This window comes from Chenopodium album, chromosome 6, assembly GCF_948465745.1.
Source record: "Chenopodium album chromosome 6, dcCheAlbu1.1, whole genome shotgun sequence".
In the NCBI taxonomy this organism is placed as follows: domain Eukaryota; kingdom Viridiplantae; phylum Streptophyta; class Magnoliopsida; order Caryophyllales; family Amaranthaceae; genus Chenopodium; species Chenopodium album.
In genome coordinates this window covers 57,692,159-57,711,502 of record NC_137839.1, presented here as the reverse complement: position 1 = coordinate 57,711,502, position 19,344 = coordinate 57,692,159, and the positions used below count along the sequence as shown (strand labels likewise).

Sequence of the window (19,344 nt, the reverse complement as noted above, 5' to 3'; positions counted from 1 at the left end):
CATGGATCTCCAAGAGCTGATCTGAAATCGCTCACTCAATGGAATAAGAAAGCAAAGAAGAAAAAGAGAGTTCCTAAGGAAAAGAAAAAGAAGTTTGATTCAGTTTTTGTGATACAAGATGATATGTCTCATGAGATTGTTTGCCAAAGCTTGGCACGGATTTTGCTCTCTACCACTTTGAATAAGGTGGTTTTCTTTGACCCCCCATGATTTGGAGGAAAGGTCAAACTAAGGATCTTAAGCAAGCGCTTTTCGGGGAGGCAACCTAGACTTCTAACTTTTCTCTTTTCATTTTATCTTTCCTTTTCTTCACTTGTTTTTGTGTTTGTGCTTGTAGGGTCTTTTCATGCAATATGGATTCTCTTGATCGAGCTTGAACATTATTTTGAGGTGTTAGGTGTTGGTGATGGATGTGTGCTCGATAATCTTTGAATTTTGAGCCATGTGAGTAAGGCAATTGCAAAGTCGAGTGTTAGAACAAGGGTCTAAGATGGAGAAAGAGCTGAAATAGGGGTGCGCGGGCTTGAAGGAAATATCTTTGCCCTAGCAATCCAGTTGTCTGGATCTTCCCCCTCAAAAATTGCCTAAGTTTCCTTTTTCAACTACCTCCACCTCCATCGCTGCGACCTCCACTGCCAGCCCACACTATTTGGCCTTACCCACTCATATTCTCTCTCTTCTTCCCTTCTTATTGGTGTTATGACTTTGTAGGCTCCGTTCACCTGGTTGCACTCCCCTTCAAGAGTTCAAGGTGGACTAATGGTGGGTTCTGACCGGTCAGCGGCCCCTTAGCCAAGGCCCTCAGTTCCTTCTTAAACTTCTGAATACTTTGCCTCTCTAGGGCAGCCTGAGTTTTGTGGTGCTCCCGGAAGCGGTCTATCAGGCCCGCCAACCTCCTGGTGTTATCTTCTTGTTTCTTCCTCTCAGCCTCCACGAGGGTGGTGATCAGCTGCTGTATAGTTTGCTGGGCAGTTTTTATAGCCTTGCTAATGGCTACGTACACTACCTTATTGAAGGAACTCTCCTGTGTTGCAAGCTTTGCATCAAAGGCAGTGAGTTTGGCTTCCAACCCGCGTACCTTTTCCTCTAATCCGTCCAGTCGATGCATCATGGTGGTCACCATGAGTGACCGCTCTGATACCAAGTTGTAATAGCCTAGGATTTTCAGAGTACATGTTTTATTGAACAAGAAATTTTAAAGATAAAAGCTTGAGTCTTTGATTGATAATGACAGAAATTTGGATACAAAAGAGATGACTTTAGGCTATGAGTCTCCCATAGCAGCTTGAGGCAACAATTCTCTCAACTAAACTTCATTCAAAATTCACATAACATGCTACTACTGCTCTATTGGCTATTTTTCATATAAACAGAGACCTTATTATTCTCCGCCAAATCTGATGCATTTCATGCCTCTGTACGTTTGTGTGTGTGTGTGTGTGTTATTCTGTTTTCTTTGGCATCTCCAACGGCTGGGTTGCTGTAAAATATAACCACGGTAGTCAATTTAGTTTATCTTCTTGTTTGGCATTTTTTTTCCTGATTCTGCGTTTTCATTTGAAGTTCAACTGGTTTATCCCTTTTGCCCTCCCCCCCCCCCCCCCCCCCCTCTTTGCAGGCTTAGCATCCAAGTTTATGAACACCGTGATTTGAACCAAGTACATTTCCTTCCAGGGCTTTTTAGCTAGTTGCTATTTGCCATAGGGCCTAAAGCTTAAAGCACAGACACATGTTCTCTGTTTTCTGCTTTAGCATCAGCTTAACTGATTTGAATAGTAACCTATGTGACGGGTAGCAGCAATTCCATCATTCAAGTTTCAACATACCAATCTGAATTGCTTGTCCATCACCACCCTTGATTCCTACTTTTTGGCTTGTAGGATATTCCATGCTATCTTCTAAATTTATGAAAAGCATTACACATAGCAATTCTATCATTCAAGTTTCGAATTTTATAATGTGGGTTGCTTAGCCTAATGGATTGATTATGTACTTGCTAGCATTGACCAATAAAAAATTTGCTTACACAGGTTACCTTTTTGGAGCTGTATGTTTTACATATTGTCTACTGGTAGTAGCCTGCATGTCAAATGGGAAGTGGCACAATTACTTGTGGCATATGCATGATAAAAGGTTTGTGGCTGAGAGACTATGAAGTGCTAAGAGATTTTAAATTGACCATGATAATTTTCAGCTTTTAAAATGTAATTATCATCGCTGTTTAATGTCAAAAACACAATCTCTTTTCGACGCTTGAGATTTATTGCTCCCAGCTCCAAAATATAAAGACATTTGGACAAAGAAATGAAGAATATCCTAATCAATTGTTCTTGTCAGTCTGTATTGCTCATCCTGACATCATAATATCATTACTTTGTTTGGTGCCCATTTTCGCAGGAAGTTATACTTGTAGATGATTTTTTGGGTCATAATACTCATCCATTTTACTTTGTCTGTTAGATAGTGTTGAGATTTATCTGCTACACCAAAATACAGGTCAAGTGAATAAAGATTATCTTGTCATTAATATGTTGAGCATTGATGCTTGTTTTAATTGTCTTTATTCTTTTTAACTTTTCAGGTTGTTGGTATACTTATATTGCGACGTAAAATATAACAGGTGATCTGGCATTATTGTTGGCGTGGACGGATCATCCTAATGCATACCTTAAAAGGTGACCTATAAACTCTTGCTTCTTTTAATATAAGGCAAAATTGGCCGCAACACCCCGAAGTATGGCTTAGGTGCACTAAGCACTACCAACTATGGTGTTAGGTGTGACGCGTGCTTTAAATGAAAATTTCAGGCCACTTATTTCATCGGAGGAGGTGAATCCATGCGTGCTAAGTGGATGGAAGATTACATAACTGTTCTAGAGAGTGAAAATTCACCTCTTACCGGTGAAATAAGTTACCGGAAATTTTCATTTATAACACACATTGTACTTAACACCGTAGTTGGTGGTGTTTTGGCTACTATGCAAAGTTTAGGGTGCTCAGTGCACCTAAGCTATACGTTAGGCTGTTGCGGCCAATTTTGCCTTAATATAATAAATACTTGAAATCTATAAGGTGCTCACAATATCAATAAAGATTGTGCACATTAGTTTAATGAAATGACTTAAACACATGATCTGTATTGAAATTTGCCTTGCAACCTGTTAATCATGTAAGCGGCTTTTAGGAGTATCCTGTGTTTCTTCTGTCCTTTCAAGAATGCATTTTATAACCACTAAAGGAGAGCTGACATTGTTGAGTTAATCATTTCAGTTAAAGTCATTACATATTTAAATAATTTGATCGACTCCACTTTCAGAAAAGTCAACTAATGTGTACAAGTCTGCTTAAAAAACATTACTGTTGATGCTGCTATATTGATTGCTGGAGTGATGGGATTGTTATCTTTATATCTTAACAATGCATATTATCATGCTTTCTGTTTCTTTTGATTATCTGATGAACAAGTTTTCGACTTTGGCATTTTTTTTTTTTTTTGAATTCTATTGAAAAGTGCCCGTATCTTATACTTGTATTATATTTGATTGTTCAATGGTGTCATGCATTATTTGTCTTTCCCCTCATAAAAGAGGGGAAGAATAGTGGAGCTATGTTTACTTAGTAGAACAAGAAGGTAGTTATGAATACTCATGAACAAAAAATGTCCATTCAAAAAAAAAAAAAAAAAAAAAAAAAAAAAGAGAACAAAAAGAGTAGAATCACTGTAAGAAGACGAGCTTTGTTCTACCTTTGTTATTTAATCAGACATATGAGAAGACAAGCTTCGTTCACCTATTATGTAACACCCCAATAATTCTCTCTTTAAACCTGTGAATACCCCGAGCAAAATTCATGAGAATTACTGACGTGTTACCGCCATGTGTTCAAACGTTAAGGCTATTTTAGAATTTAGCAGCGGAAAACGAGTTCAATTAAATTAACGTTTCAAACTAATAATAATAATAAAAAAAAAAAAACTAAATCATACAAGTTGGAACCATTAAGGCCCTTAATCAAAACCCAATTAACAAAGTAGCATTTAAATTAAAGCAGAGTTTAAGAAAGTTTAATGTTTTGAGAGAAATATATCATAAGTAGAACCAACTCTCCACTCAATTACCCACCACTTGATGCAAGTCCCACTTTATGTAGACCAAAGAAAAGCACACAAAAGCACGCAATCAACAAAGCTGAGTATATACAAGCGCGAAATATAAAAAGAAATCCCTAACATGCTATTAATAATCAATGATGACATTCAATTTAATTAACAACTCAAACACTACGTACTAAGACTCCTCAATTTAATGACAATATATTAATTTCATTATAATCATTGGATTAAGCAATATACAAGGTTGTCCATCCCATGTTCCATTTGGAACATCAATAAAAGAAAAACTCCATGCCTTCTTTCGGAAATATCAATAAAACATCCAACGACCACGGGTGCGACTCCGTGACCGTATCTAGTATGAGGTCTCATCTAATTCCTAGTTTTTGAAAAGTATTTGAAATAAGAGACACTTATGTCAGACGGCCTCTAGAAAAGTGCACGGCTAATACCCCGTGTACCCCAATCCCTGATTGTCATTACTCTAGATGTGCAAAAATCCAGAGTTTTATTGCTCATCTATCTTGCACTTTACGTGATTTACAAGTTTAGACTTGGTGATGACTCGTATACAAAACAATACAATCAATCAAATATCACATCATTCCAAGCAATCCAAATTTCCAATTCAATTCTTGATTTCTTAGTGGCAAACAATATTTAGTATTGAATCCTTTAACTACCTCGGTGTATAAACACCTTAAGTGCATAGGGCACTTCAAATCCTGAACCTCATCTTAAAAGACTTTAATAAACTTCCTCTACTCAATTCATAATTAATTCATGAAAGAGTATTTAATTAACCTAATGGAACCATTATCAAAATTAATTCCACTTATAGACAATCAAGAATCCATAACTTTTAATTAATCATAACGTATCCAATTGATAAGACAATAACGTATACATCACCCACAACCGTAGTCATAAACTTATATCTCAATCATGCCTCATACACAATATACGGAAATCATAATGTATAACCAAACAATTTAGCCAGTCTTCTCTATACATGATACTAAGTTCTCGATACATCCCTATACATGCATTTAAAGGCAAGATTTCGTAGCTCGTACGTACCTTGAGTAAGCAAGTTGGTATGCCTCTTTACTAACTAGAATTCACCTTCAATAAATTTCTCTCCTAAACCAAACAATAAAAGTCCAATCAATACCCAAACAATCAAATTTACAGCAATATTAACTTACTTTAAGACCTTTAAAATCCTATTAATAAACAACATTGAACCTTCCCTTTAATTAAAATCAAAAGTTTATATATAGTTCTTTAAATTTCCTTCATGAAAACCTTAAAATACACCTTTTTTCAATGAAATTACAGCAAGTTTAAAACTTTATAAAAATCTGAAAATTATTTTAAAACCCTTAATTATTCTCTCTTTTAATGAGTAATCAAACCCCTTTCATTAAAATCACAACACTACTTTAAATAAAATTCTAGCAATATAAATTTGATTAAAACTCCTTAAAACTTCCTTTAAAACATGTTTTTATGCTTAATTAATCATTATAAATACAATTAGAACAAAAGCCCTAATTTAATTAGTCATAAGAACCCTAAAACCTCAATTTCAATAAATTAAAACCCTTGGTTTTGTAATTACAAAATCTGAAAGCTTACAACACAATTATAATCTGAAATTATAGCTTTAGACTATAAAAAACATGAATATGATACTAAAAATATAATCTTTATACTACAAAATCAAATATAAACAAAACTAATAATTTTAAGCAAGATAAGAAAATAAAAAGGGGAGGAAGCAAGGTGGGTTGGCGGTGGTTGCAGCGGCAGGCGCGGGTGGTGGTCGCTGGCGACGGCGGCAGGTGGTTCTGCCGGCAGTAGATGGCAGGTGGGGGCAGCCATGCTTCCTCACGTAAGGAGGAGGAAAAGAAAGGAAAAAAAAAGAAAGGAAAAAAAAAAATAACAATAATAAAATAAAGGGAAAAAAAATCAACTAACCTTTTGTGTGGGGAAAATTTTGGTGAATTAATGGGGTATTTATAGGAGAGAATGTTATAGGGTAAGTAAGAAGATTGGGCCTCATAAAATTAATGGGCCAATTAGGTAAATGAAGTGCTAGCCTTTGTTTGTATGGTCATGAATTGTAGAATATAGGTTCATAAAAAAGTTTGTGCTAAAATAATTTCCGACCTATATTAATAATTTGAAAATTTTGAAATTAAATTTCGGAAAAAGTACAATTAATTATTATAAATAAAATAAATTTTCATTTATAAAATATTTAAAAATACGGGGATTACATATTATTTTTTGGATGATTAATTTGCACCTGTATGCAAACTAAATTAGGGGACTTGTTTAAGGATCCACTCTCTTATAACAAAGGTCTATGTAGAGTTATTTCACTCGCAAATTTTTATTTATTTAATTTTTTTTTTCAGTATGCACATCAATGCCAATTTTTTTCCCCATATTTGTTGGCTCACGATATTCTAAGTAAATGTGGGTATGTGGTGCATATACATACTAGATGGGATAACATCATAGCTTAAACGATGATTGTGGATCCCTGATTGATCTAGTTTAATTTTCTTTTGATCATTTTGAGTACTCTACAATACATGTATAAATAGCAGTTACTGTGCATGTGCATTCTATGCATTGATTAGTTATTTTTTTTAATTTTTTTTTTTTAAAATTTGATAAAACTAACTTATTAATTCATACGTAGTTTATGGTTAAGCATATTTCCTTGTGACTTTAATCAGGAATCAACAATGAATATGAATAACCTAAATTTTGCTTTGTACTTTTACCTTGAATTTGCTGATAACATCCTGCACAAATAGATATAAATCAGCTTGTAGTTTATTTATTGAACGAAGACGATCAGTGTAAGTCCAACAATTTGTATTTTCAGGTTTTCAGCCTTGTATCAGTGTTTTTGCTGGGGAGTAACTGTAAGCTATGGCAGCTAGGGACGAGAGTATGGTATATTGCTGGCTTTATTCTGATGTGGCAGTTGATAGTTTTGTTGTTGTATTTTCGCTATACCATTAAAGTCGGTTGCTGCATGAGCTTGAACATTTGCGTATTCATATATAACTAGGTTCATAAAAAATAGGAATATTGTAGTTTATAACATTATTATTAAAGATATATAATTAGAATTTTTTTTTTATAATCTTAAATGCTGCGCTTCAATTGCTCACAAATGCTCCAGTTTTTGGCATGAACTGCAGCATACATGGGCTATGGTTTTTGGTCTGAACTGCAGCATACATGGGCTATGGTTTTTGGTCTGAACTGCATCAATTAAGCTATCAAATGCTCAGGTTTAGCCGTTTAAACTCTAGTGATTGTGAAAGTCCCAAAATGCTGCCACGGCTAGTGATGCAGTTCTAAGATGCAGCACAAACCAAATATTTTGAATGTCAAGGTCTTTACTGCCGTTGGGAGTGAGGTTTTTTCTTCTTTTTTATTTTTATTTATTTTATTTTTTGAGATGCGGTGGTCAGTTGCAATCTGTGTTAATTTGGCTGTTTTGCATTGATGTAAAGCATAATTACTACTCCCTCCGTTTTTAAATATTTGCTCCACTTTCCTTTTCCGGCCATTTTTAAATACTTGTTCCATTTCCTTATTTGGAAAATTTGTATAATATTTAATTACTTTCTCTCATCTAATGGATCCACCATTAATCATATTTTATTAATTTCATGTTCTCTCTAATTATCCCCACTACTTTTGCTTTTTACCATTTTTTATTCTTCCACTTACCCCATTACCTCTTTATTTTATTATTTTATCCAATTTCTCCTAAAACTTCGCGCATGGAGAAATGAAGCATGTATTTAGAAACGGAAAGAGTACTTCGTATGCAATTATCTTTCATTGGTGGTTGTTAGCAGATCATATAACTGTATTGATGAAAAGCATAATTATAATGCAATTATCTTCCACACGCAGAGCATAAATTGTATTGATGTAAATCATAATTATTATGTAATTCTCTTCCACTCGTCTTCTTCTCTCCTGTGAGCCTAAATACTTGATCAATGATCCTTGTTGTTGGAGGATTGCCGGAGACCGGGGTTGACGGTGCCTGAAGCTGGCGAGCACACCTTGGGTTTGCTGGGAATTGGATGAGGGAGAATAGGGTAGAGAGATCAGAGTGTTCTTATTTTGTAGAAAGAGAATGACTTTCAAGATCCTTTCCTCCTTTATTATGAAAGAAACAATACAATAATTCGTACTAAACTCATATAACAAAAAACTAACACTATTCATATTAGAAATTAATCTTAGGTTGCGTTTGGAAACATGAAATTTATTTCAAACGGTGGAATTCAATTTCGATATTTGAAATCATAGAATTCAATTCCATTAAAATGTGTTTGGGAAACTTTAGAATTTCAACTCCAACATTTCAAATTCCAACTTATATTTAGAGGTTGAGTGGAATTTGGAGTCAAGGAATTGAATTTTCAGGATAAACTCGATAAGATGATAATTAGCGTTGAGAAGTAGTTGTAAGCAACTAACGATTTATTTAGTGGAGAGAGAATCGTGGTGGTTATGGTGGTGGTAGTGAAGGAAGAGAGTCGTGTTTGGGACGGTGGCGGAGGAAAGAGAATGAGTTTGGGAGAGGAGAGAGAAAAATATTTCTCGGGCTATTTGTGGCTTTAAGAGGTAATTGCCAAATATTGAGCTTCCTAGGCTATCAAGGGGAGGAAAAGGAGAAAGAGAACTGCATAAAAAATTGAAATGACAACATTTGAGATGGAATTTGAAATTAAATTAATTAGTCTTATTTCTCTAAAGGCTTGGATTTGGACCAAATGCAAATCCAAATTCTTGAACTATCCAAATAAGTTAATTGGTCTAATTCGATAATTACAAGATTTCAAATGAAATCCATGATCCCAAACATACTTGCATAACAATAAACAAGACATGAAATTCTACATATTCAAGCGAATCATCACAGAAATTGAGTGATACTAAGCATATCTTACTCGAATCAAAGTATCTGATAAATAAGATGCTTATCACCAAACATTACTTCATTATTGAACATAATTTAAAGCAACTTTTCATAAATTAAAACCTCTACAAATCAATGTTGGCCTAATGATGACGAAGAAATCATTCAACTTTAAATTGGAGGTCAAGAGGCAAACTTTTAGAGCAAAGCCAATGGTGGCCATCAACTTTTTATATTAGTATTTCCATTGGTTACCCTCTAATGTCATATATTCATCAAAAAACAAATAAAATAAAATAAAACTAGCGGCTTACTTTAACTGGGGCTTCCTCCTACTTATATCATGGCAAATAACACAAATATTCATATATTTAGTATGAAATATTATTTAATTTTTAGCCCTAAAGTACAAAAATTTATGAATTTATGTTAAACCACCTAATATGAATTTTCATATAATTTAGGTATTAAATTTCTATGAATTAATCCTATTTTTTTTTTAAAAAAAATATAATTTTAATCAAGGGTTTTCAAGTAGCTATTCAAATAAAGGTTGTTTGAGCATAATCAATGATCTACAGGTAGAGGAAGAAAATTGAATATATTTTGATTTATAAAATAATATAACAACTAATTGGATGTTGGTGTATGGTGATTGGGACTACACAAGGTAGGAAGGACTCGTGTTCGATCTCCCACAACAACAATCGGGAGGGGACTGATACCGAACCACCCATAACTGATCCTCGAATCCAGATTAGCCCTAAGGGTGAACAGGGTGGAACACCAAAAAAAAAAAAAAAAAAAAAAAAAAAAAAAAAAAAAAAAACCTTAATAATAATGTTACATAATTCAATTTATTCGATCATAGATTTCAATCATTTCATAGACATTAGTTGCATACATTTATAGCTTACACCTATATTTCCGTGGAATAGTAGAAAGCAATGGCCCGAATTTTAATATGTTAAACAAACCGCAAATAATACATTAACATAAATCAAGTTCCGTCAAAGTAAAAACAATTACTAGATTTTCCACTAGTAACATATCCCATCTCGCCAGTAGATGAGCTACACGATACACCTCATTTCTTCTCATCCTCTTCAACTTCGAAAGCCGAAATCGGGTAAATACGAGAAATACCAGTAGGGGTACCAAAGGTAATTTTACCAGAACTAGGATCATCAATACAGATCTCATTGAGAGTAATCCAAATCAATATCTCCTTAGCTTTGACTCCATGAAGTTTCGTCATCTTACGATTCTCAACAAAAGCAGTGACATGAGTATCATAGGATACTTGCTTACCAATCTTGGTGAACCGGTGTTGAATCGGTTTTTTCTGGGTCAACCATACGAACCCGGTTGATCGATTATGGCCAACTTCTTCAATGTCATCCATTGGTAGTAGACCATTAGGCATGTTGATTTCGAGTAATAGCTCTTTTGATTTTTGCTTGCAGAGGTCTGAACCGGTGTATATTTCGGCGTTTTCGCGGTGTTTTTCGATGAATTGGGCTGACATTTTTGGAGGGTTTTTTGAATCGGGTTTTTTTCCTCGGTTGGAAATTTAAGAGGATGAAAGAGATGGGTTTTATATAGATGAGTTGATATTATTATAATTATTACTCCCTCTATTTTAAAATACGTATCCCATTAGTTTTCAACTATGTCAATGCACGGATGTATCAATGCCTTATTGTTAAAATCTTCTTAAAATATTTCATTGTTTAATTAATATTGATTGAAGATAATAGTTTTTTTTTCTTTGCTTAACATAGTAATAACAAAAAAATTTCTAAAAATATTTATTATTCGATAGATATTGATTGAAGATAATATTTTATTGAAAAAGGCTATTTATAACCTGTGACGCACTAATAATATCTATGACAACCTAACAAAACAATCTATACTGATTCAGCTAACAACTTGTCAACTCAGCTTTAAATAACTAACTCCTATTATAGTGCTCATTGGTTAACACAATTTGTCATTGTTATTAAAAATATACAAAAACAGCTAAAAATTAAACAATTATATATCTGTTAATAAAACAAAGAAAACATAATACATACCTTTATAATTGATGTAAAATGTAAAATTATTATGACCCGAGCCCAACAAATCACGTTGTGTCCTTAAGATAATTTTGCTCTCTCTATGATACCCAAGGATATTAGGCAATTACCTCCCAAAACGAGATTCGTTTCTTATAAAATGGTATCGTAATTATAAGAAACCAACTAACAAACTAGATTAGAGTAACCGCAACTATATGCATGCATTTTTAAGTGAGAGTAATTAAAACTAATATTAAGTACCCATAAATCCAGAATAACTAACACTATTTACAGAAAAAGATACATGGATGAAAAGGTGCAAGTAATGAAACAATACAACTATTCATTACAAGATTTACAACTAATGAAGAAATACTGAAATAACACAACTATTCACATAAATATTATCAATGAAAAGTTACAATTATTCAATTATATAATCCAAATAGTCATACACTCATACAACACTACTAGCTCTACATTATCATTCTATATATACATTTATTCATTAATACATAATATATATGAAAATAAATATCCAACAATCCTTAAGTTGATATTAAATGCAAGATATCTTTACTCAAATTCTTAAGCAAACTCTCAAGTTGACTCTGTAACAAGGCAATTTTCCATTTAATCAAGTATTGTACTGCTGCTTAATTGTGATGCTTAATAGTCTTTCTCTCCAAAGTAGCTTCAGTTTCCCATTCCTCCTCTGCACTTTCTTATGAAGCCAACTAGGAATGTGTGTTATTGCAGGAATATATATTTCCTTAAAACTTCTTCAATTGAGAACATGAAATACAGGGTGAATTTGAGCATCTTGAGGGAGCTTCAGTTTGTAAGCAACACTTCCTACAACCTCAATAATTTGAAAAGGGCTATAGAATCTAGATGACACCTTCTCATTAGAAACTCCTTTATTTAACAAATTGATGCTTGTCAGCTTGAAGTTTCAGCCAGGCCTAATTCAAATCTTTTACCTAAATGACTAATTTTATACAAAAAGAATTGACTAAAATGACTAATTATAAATTTTAATTCCAAAGCTAGCTAAACTATTGACCTGAAAGGAAATTATTTATTTCTTAGTTTCCTTTGAACATGTTCGATTCACTTTATGGGTTTTATTTAATTTTTTGATGGATTTTTTTTTTGTTTTTGAAATTATAATGCCGTAGTTTAAAATATCCCGTTAATTTAAAAAATTACATTCAACATAAACATTTGCAACAATTCTCAATTTTTTAAAAAGTTACACAGAGAAAAAAAAATCACTCAAATATTGTTCCAAACTTCCAATCGTCAAAAACTAAAATTAAAATAAAATCCTACTTGAAATGTAGATTGTGAGTGGGAATGAAGGATGAAATTGAAATGACTAATGGGAAGAAGTAATACATCGGTAGCCTGCTACACTTACAACAAAGTATGCCTTGGCATTTATAGCCGCATGACCTTGAAGTGGTCCCATGATACCACCATTCGAGATAACCTAAGGTCTAAGGAGAACACGTTGCATGACTTTTTGGGCAACAACTCAATTGAAGGAATTCAAGGGAATTACTAGCCCAAACATCTTCTTCGTTGAATATTGGCCTTGACCTGTTGAACGGGATGGTCTAAGGGTGTTGCACGGGCCCTTAGACTACCCCTATTACACTAACTTCATACAGGGCTTGCCAGATGTATACAGGTACTGCAACCAAGCTGTTAATTTGACGAGACTAGAAGAGCCAGAGGACATGCCTCTAAACGAGAGGAATCAATTCGATGATGCCTCTGACTCTGATTTCAACTCGAATGATAGCAACGACACTGTTTATTTCACAGGTTCAGGGAGTTCTAGTAGCTCCGGGGTGGATAAAGAAATTGCGAAGGTGCAACAAACCACTCAGCAAACTGTGAGGGTGTCCCCGCGTAGACGCTTGGGGCTACGAAGGGACCCCTATGCTGAGTTCACAATGCCAAATTTAAATAACCCACCTTCACCCCTTAATAGGGGATTGTCTTCGAATACTCAAAATGATCGAACAAACCCTTTTCTCACCCCCTACAACCTCTCAATCTCAAACCCAAGTCGCAACTACTCACTGTCCCCAACGTATTCCCCTATAAGAACAAGCTTCCAACAAACCAGGGCCGAAGATATGGCTCATGTCTCTCACCAATCCCCCCCTTTTAGGCCGGATATACCTCTTCAAAACTCAAACTTTCCTTCTTCAAATTTTGAATTAGGAGAATCCTCAGCTGCGGCTGAAAGGAGGGGAGGAATGGTATCTCCGCAAAGATCGCTCTTCGAGGTTCTGGGCATTTCAACATGGAATAGTCCAGGCCCGGAGGTGGCGGCTCCTTTGGGGGTTATCTAGACCTTCCACGACAATCAGGGGATGGGCCAGATGCCGAGTGAGGAGCCGATTGACTTGGCTAACCCAAGTTTGGGGGTAATCTCAGAGACTTATGAAGAGTTTTTAGAATCTAATCATATTAATTTTGTTGAAGCAGGAAGAAGTCTAGTTCGCTCTCTTGCTAATTCGAGAGCGAGGAGGGTGTACCCGGATTGTACCCATTCTCTGTTCCTGCCAGACTCCCCGGGCAGCTTCGGAGGGGAATTCCAGAACCTTCCAATGACGGAGTTCGACCCACCTAATTCACCGGTTTCACAACCACCTTCACAAGATGTTAACAATTTTCTGCAGGATGTAGCTATGATTGGAGTGCGGAAAAGGACTCGTAGTGTCGAGCTATCTCCGCCTAACTCCTGCAATGATGAAAATATAAGGGAGAGCTCTTATGACTTGGGATGGGCCGAGAAGAAGCGTCTAAAAACGCTGAATGGGTGGGCTGAAAAGGGAGGCTTTAACATATGTAAAAGAGATAAAAAAATGGAGCATTCGAATTCAAGTCGAAGGCCATTTCTGATGTCGACACTGCTCGTCAGTGGGGAGTTAAGCCCCAGCCGGGCTTCTTTAGGTGTGGCAGCAACAAGAAGAGGGGTGCCGCAACTTCCTCACCGTCTTCTAGTCCGTCCAAGAAGATGAAAAGTGATGACGAGGTTTCCTCAAAGTTCTATGATGACTTGGAGGACTTTGACATGGAGGTCCAGTAGATTCTCTCGGACTCCATGGTGCTTGACAAGGGTGAGGTGGCTGCACCGGATCAGCTCCCAAGTGAGTTATGAAGCTTCTTTCATGGAATTGTAGGGGATTAAATGACACACTTTCCCCTACGCACCCTTATTTAGTGTGGCTTATTTCTTCTAAATTACCTACGTTTTTATTTCTGTCGGAAACTAAGATGTACTTTAGTAGTGTTAATGATTTTGTTGTAAAATTCAACCCAAAATTTTCTTGTGGGGTGGATTCGGATAGGTCGAAGGGGGGTCTAGCCCTTTTTAGTTGGTTTTTAGGTAATGTTTCTTGTGTTGTTTCAACTCCAAACTACATCTTGTGTAAGTTGGAAGAAGTTAATGGTAATATTAGGCATGTTTTGTTTTTGTACGGGGCTTCGAAGATTGAAGATAGACCAAAGGTATGGGAAGAAGTGCTTTTACTTACACACTCCTTTCCATCTGTTTTGATTATGGGAGATTTTAATCAAGTTGAGTTCCTTGATGACAAATTGGGAGGCTCCCTTGTGATCAAAGGATTAGATGCCTTCTCTGATTAGCGTCTGCAAAGTGGTATGTTTGAAGTACCTTTTGCTGGTCCGCGTTACACCTGGTCGAATAAACGGCTTTCAGATCAACTTATCTTAGAAAGGTTGGACCGAGCTTACTGCACGTCTTTTTGGCTCAACGAATTTCCGGACGGCAGATTTTTCCATGAGCCGATCACTATCTCTGATCACGCATCAATTTTGTATGATACCAACCCGACAATGATCCGGCCGGACAGGCCTTACCAAATGGAGCTTTGGTGTCTTTCTTTTTCGGCAGTCAAGGGTCTTATTGATGAAGCTTTTGATGCTCCTTGTGCAGGTTCAAATATGTTTAGACTTAAGACGCGGTTATCTTGGATTCGTAAGAGTCTTAAGAAGTGGTGCCTTGATAACAAGCATACCTGGGGTGTGAACTGGAAGAAACTAACCTCAGAGCTTCACAGTCAGGGGTCTTTTATTACTTCTCTGCAGGATGGAGTGGCTTATGTCATGGAAATTAATTAATGCTGCTTTGCCCCTTAGTACTATGGAATTCCATTACTGGAAGCAGCGCCTCAAGGATAAATGGGTTAAGCAAGGTGACATTTCTTCATCTATGATGTTTAACAGGGTCAAAGTTAGGCAGAAAAGGAAGGAGATTATTACTTTGCGCAATGATGCTGACGAGTGGATTATAGGCCAGAATAATATTGAGCTTCTTATTAAAGATTCTTTATTAGATGTTTATAAGCTGGATGATAGTTTTATGGATGGCTTGGGTGAAAGGGTGGATTTAGTACTGAGGGAACTTGAAATTCCTTGCATATCGGAGGAAAATAGGGAGGATCTATTGCGACCTTTCTCGCACCAGGAAATAAGAAAAGCTATGTTCTCTATCCATAACCTCAAATCCCCGGGCCCAGATGGGGCTATTGCTGAGTTTTTCCATCAGAACTGGGACAAGCTTGGTAATGATGTTACAAAGGCGGTTTCTACCTTTTTCTCGACAGGGTATCTTTTAAAAGAGTTCAATGCCTCAATTTTAGTGATGATTCCGAAGGTGGATACGCCAGAATTGGCGTCGCAATTGAGGCCAATTAGCTTGTGCAATACTATTTACAAGTGCATAGCTAAATGCTTGGTGAATAGGATAAAGGGGCTACTTCCAGAGCTAATTACGGAATACCAACATGCTTTTGTTCCTGGGAGATATACGGAGGATAACATTCTCCTAAGCCATGAGCTGTTACACCTTCTCAATACTAATAAGGGGCAGGTGGACAAAGCGGCTTTGAAACTTGACATGTTAAAAGTGTATGATAGAGTCAACTGGACTTTCTTACTGAAAGTTTTGCTTGCTTATGGGTTCCCTCAGCGATGGGTCTAATGGATCTTTCAATCCATCTCTACGGTTTCGTACAAAATTTTTGTTAATGGCCAACTTTCGGATACCTTTATTCCGGAGTGTGGGTTTAGGCAGGGAGATCCGCTCTCCCCTTACCTTTTCCTGTTTTGCATGGACATCCTCTCAAGGATGCTGCTCATGGCGGAAAACCTATCCTTATTAAAAGGGTTGAAGGTTACTAGGCGATCTTCCTCTATCTCTCACCTTTTTTTCGCTGATGATGCTATGATTTTCTTTCAAGTGACGGAGGAATCGTGTGCTAGCTTGATGGATATTTTGGCCAGATTTGGGAATATTTCGGGTCAGCAGTTAAACTTGAGCAAATCTTTTGTTAAGTTCGGCTGTCATGTTCTCCCAGCCAAGGCAGAGAGATTCAAAAGCATTCTCAAGGTTGGCTACACCCCAACCATGGATAGACACCTTGGTGCACCTATTTATTTAGGCCGGGTTAGGAAGACTAGTTTCCATTATCTGGTTGATAACGTGGCCAAGAGGATTGCGGCCTGGGGCTCTCTTCGGATCTCTCAATCGACAAAATTAATAATCATCAACTCGATTCTTATAAGTATTTCATCTCATGTCATGAAGTGCTTTAAGCTGCCTTCTTCGATTTCAGGGAAAATTGATTCCCTTATAGCGCGTTTCTGGTGGATAGGTAGCGAAGGAAAGGGGATTCATTAGGTGAAGAAGGATTCCCTTCACCTACCAAAAGGAATGGGAGGTCTGGGAATCATATCTATGAGCATCTTGAATGACGCTTTGCTTTTTAAACAGGTCACAAGATGCATTGCAACCCCCGGTTACTTGTTGCTCAAGCTCTCCACCCTAATCACTCCTGCACGATATATGTTGGGCGTCCAGTTCCCTTCTTGAAGAATAACCCCTCCTGGGGACGAAGAGGTTTACATAATGTTGCTAATACTTTTGTTACAAGTTATGCGTGGAAAATAGGCAATGGAGAGACTGTAAAGTATGCTAGTATGCCTTGGGTTAATGGGAAAATTCCCCTCGTCAACTCAAATTAGACTCTCAAGGGGATCGCTCAAGGCCGAGTTAAGGATCTTATCACGGAAGCTCCCACTAGACAGTGGAATGCCTCTATCGTCAGAGAACGGTTTGAGTGGGATACGGCGCAATAGATACTGGCCATGGAATTACCTGCTAATGAGGAGGATGACTTCTTATTTTGGAGCCATCACTACTCGGGGAAATATACAGTGAAGACTGGGTATGCTTTCCTCTCCCTTAAGCCTTGCTTAACAAGGTGCAGGGTCAAAACCGTGAACTGTTTAGACTCATCTGGAGGCTTAACATTCCTCCAAAGTGGAGCCTTTTCCTGTGGAAAATTTATATGAATGGATTAGTTGTGAAGGCTAATCTCCATCATAGAGGGGTTCCAGTAGATGAAGATTGTGACTTCTGCACCACTGAAATGGAGTCACTGCAACACTTGTTTCAGTTAAATCCTATAGCCAAGTGTGCCTGGAGATCCTGCTCTCTGGCTATTTGTTCTGAAATAGCTGAGTCTACTCTGATAGGACAATGAATTCAGAGCTTTATCCTACTTTTTTATAGCGAGGATGGTTTGGAAAGTAAGCGACTCCACACCTTTATTGGCGTTTTGTGGAGCCTGTGGTTAACAAGAAATGAAAGGGTTTTCAGAGGGGACCAAAATTGGATAGGAACCCTCAAGAGGGTTCAGGAGGAGTAAAACAAGGAATTATCTACCTTTTTAAAACCAGATGATAAGGCTAAAGGTAGGGACAACAGCAAGGAAGGGGAGACTGGCCCGCCGCTGGGTTTCCTCAGGGTCCATATAGGGTGCCATGGGAAAGATATCTCTCAGCCACTAGGAAATGACCAGGAAATAATAATTATAACTGATGGTTCATGGCAAAAACACACTAGGACTGCTGGTATGGCTTGGACGTCGACTGTGAATGGGTACACTGTAATTGACCGTGGAGGATATTTTGGAAAAGCCTCTTCAGCCTTACATGCGGAACTTATGAGCTGCCTTGGAGGTTTAAGGTGGGCAAAGGGTGCAGGCTACCAGAGGATTATAGTTTATACGGACTCTACAACTGTTATCCAGCTCCTTCAACGACAAACTACTACAGATATTTCTCTTCTCTGGATTCTCAAGGATATTAGGTTGGTAGGAGCTTGTTTTGAAACGTGTGTGATCTGTAAGGTTAGTCGGGAACAGGTTGCTAGAGCTCATGATGTGGCTAATGCCTGTAGAGTGAACCTGTTCTCCTTTGGGGATAGTTAGTTTGGTTTGGTTTTCTTTTAGTGCCTTGTTGTCAAAAAAAAAAAAAAAAAAAAAGAATATTGGCCTTGACAACCAAGGCATGTTACAAGTGGTGATTAAGGGACCAAGAAGAGATTAGCATAGACTAAATTGCACTAACATTTGAGGATTATAAATCTCAAAGCCAAAATGTACTTGTTCTCCTGCAAGCAAATCCCTTGCAGCTAAAACAAAACACCAAAATAGGGAATCTTTGCCACAGGTGGTCACTATTCCCAATTTATCAATCCAATCTGGAGTAGCATTAAAAGCCCATATCTAGGCTGTCTTTATAACATATAACATGCTAGTTGACATTTATTTTTATTTTTGATTATTTTTGTATTCTAGATTATTTACTTTTGTCTCAGAGAACGGAAGTTCTTTGGGACAACGGAAGTTCTTTGGAACGGTTTCTCATATTTGTTTGTTAAGTACTGATAAAAAATCAGATATGACTGCTACTTCACCTCGAAAGCTTAGCAATTATTCGCAGCCTTCCTCGGCAGATCGAGCTCCCATATCTTGCTCCTCCACCGGATCTCGAAGGAGTGCAATTTGACATCAAGCCCCAAATCATTAACATGATTGAAATGAAGCAATTTGGAGGTACCAAGAATGAGGATCCAAATCTTCATATTCTAGATTGTTATTACCAATATTGCAACACCATTAGACAAGCTGGGGTCACACAAGACCAAATAAGGGAGATTCTTTTTCCTTTCTTTATGTGGTACAGATAAATTTTAGTATAATGGATTAAATAAAACCGCACTTGGTATTACTGACTGGAATTCTCTTAAATTGCTTGAATTTTTGCAATAAGTACTATCCTCCAGAGAAGAACACTTTATTACG

General features: G+C 36.7%; 1 protein-coding gene and 1 long non-coding RNA gene across 2 annotated transcripts; one reads left to right on the top strand and one right to left on the bottom strand.

Annotated features, from left to right (window-relative positions):
• Positions 1-2,028: 2,028 nt before the first annotated feature.
• Positions 2,029-7,786, top strand: LOC145634927 (uncharacterized). Its single transcript, XR_014113689.1, has 3 exons — positions 2,029-2,133; positions 2,582-2,675; positions 7,017-7,786. It is a non-coding gene; the product is annotated as an uncharacterized LOC145634927 (long non-coding RNA).
• Positions 7,787-10,170: 2,384 nt separating this feature from the next.
• LOC145636992 (uncharacterized) lies at positions 10,171-10,611 on the bottom strand. The gene has a single exon (XM_081688517.1). It carries the CDS (start codon positions 10,609-10,611, stop codon positions 10,171-10,173), a length of 441 nt encoding a protein of 146 aa, XP_081544643.1.
• Positions 10,612-19,344: the final 8,733 nt, after the last annotated feature.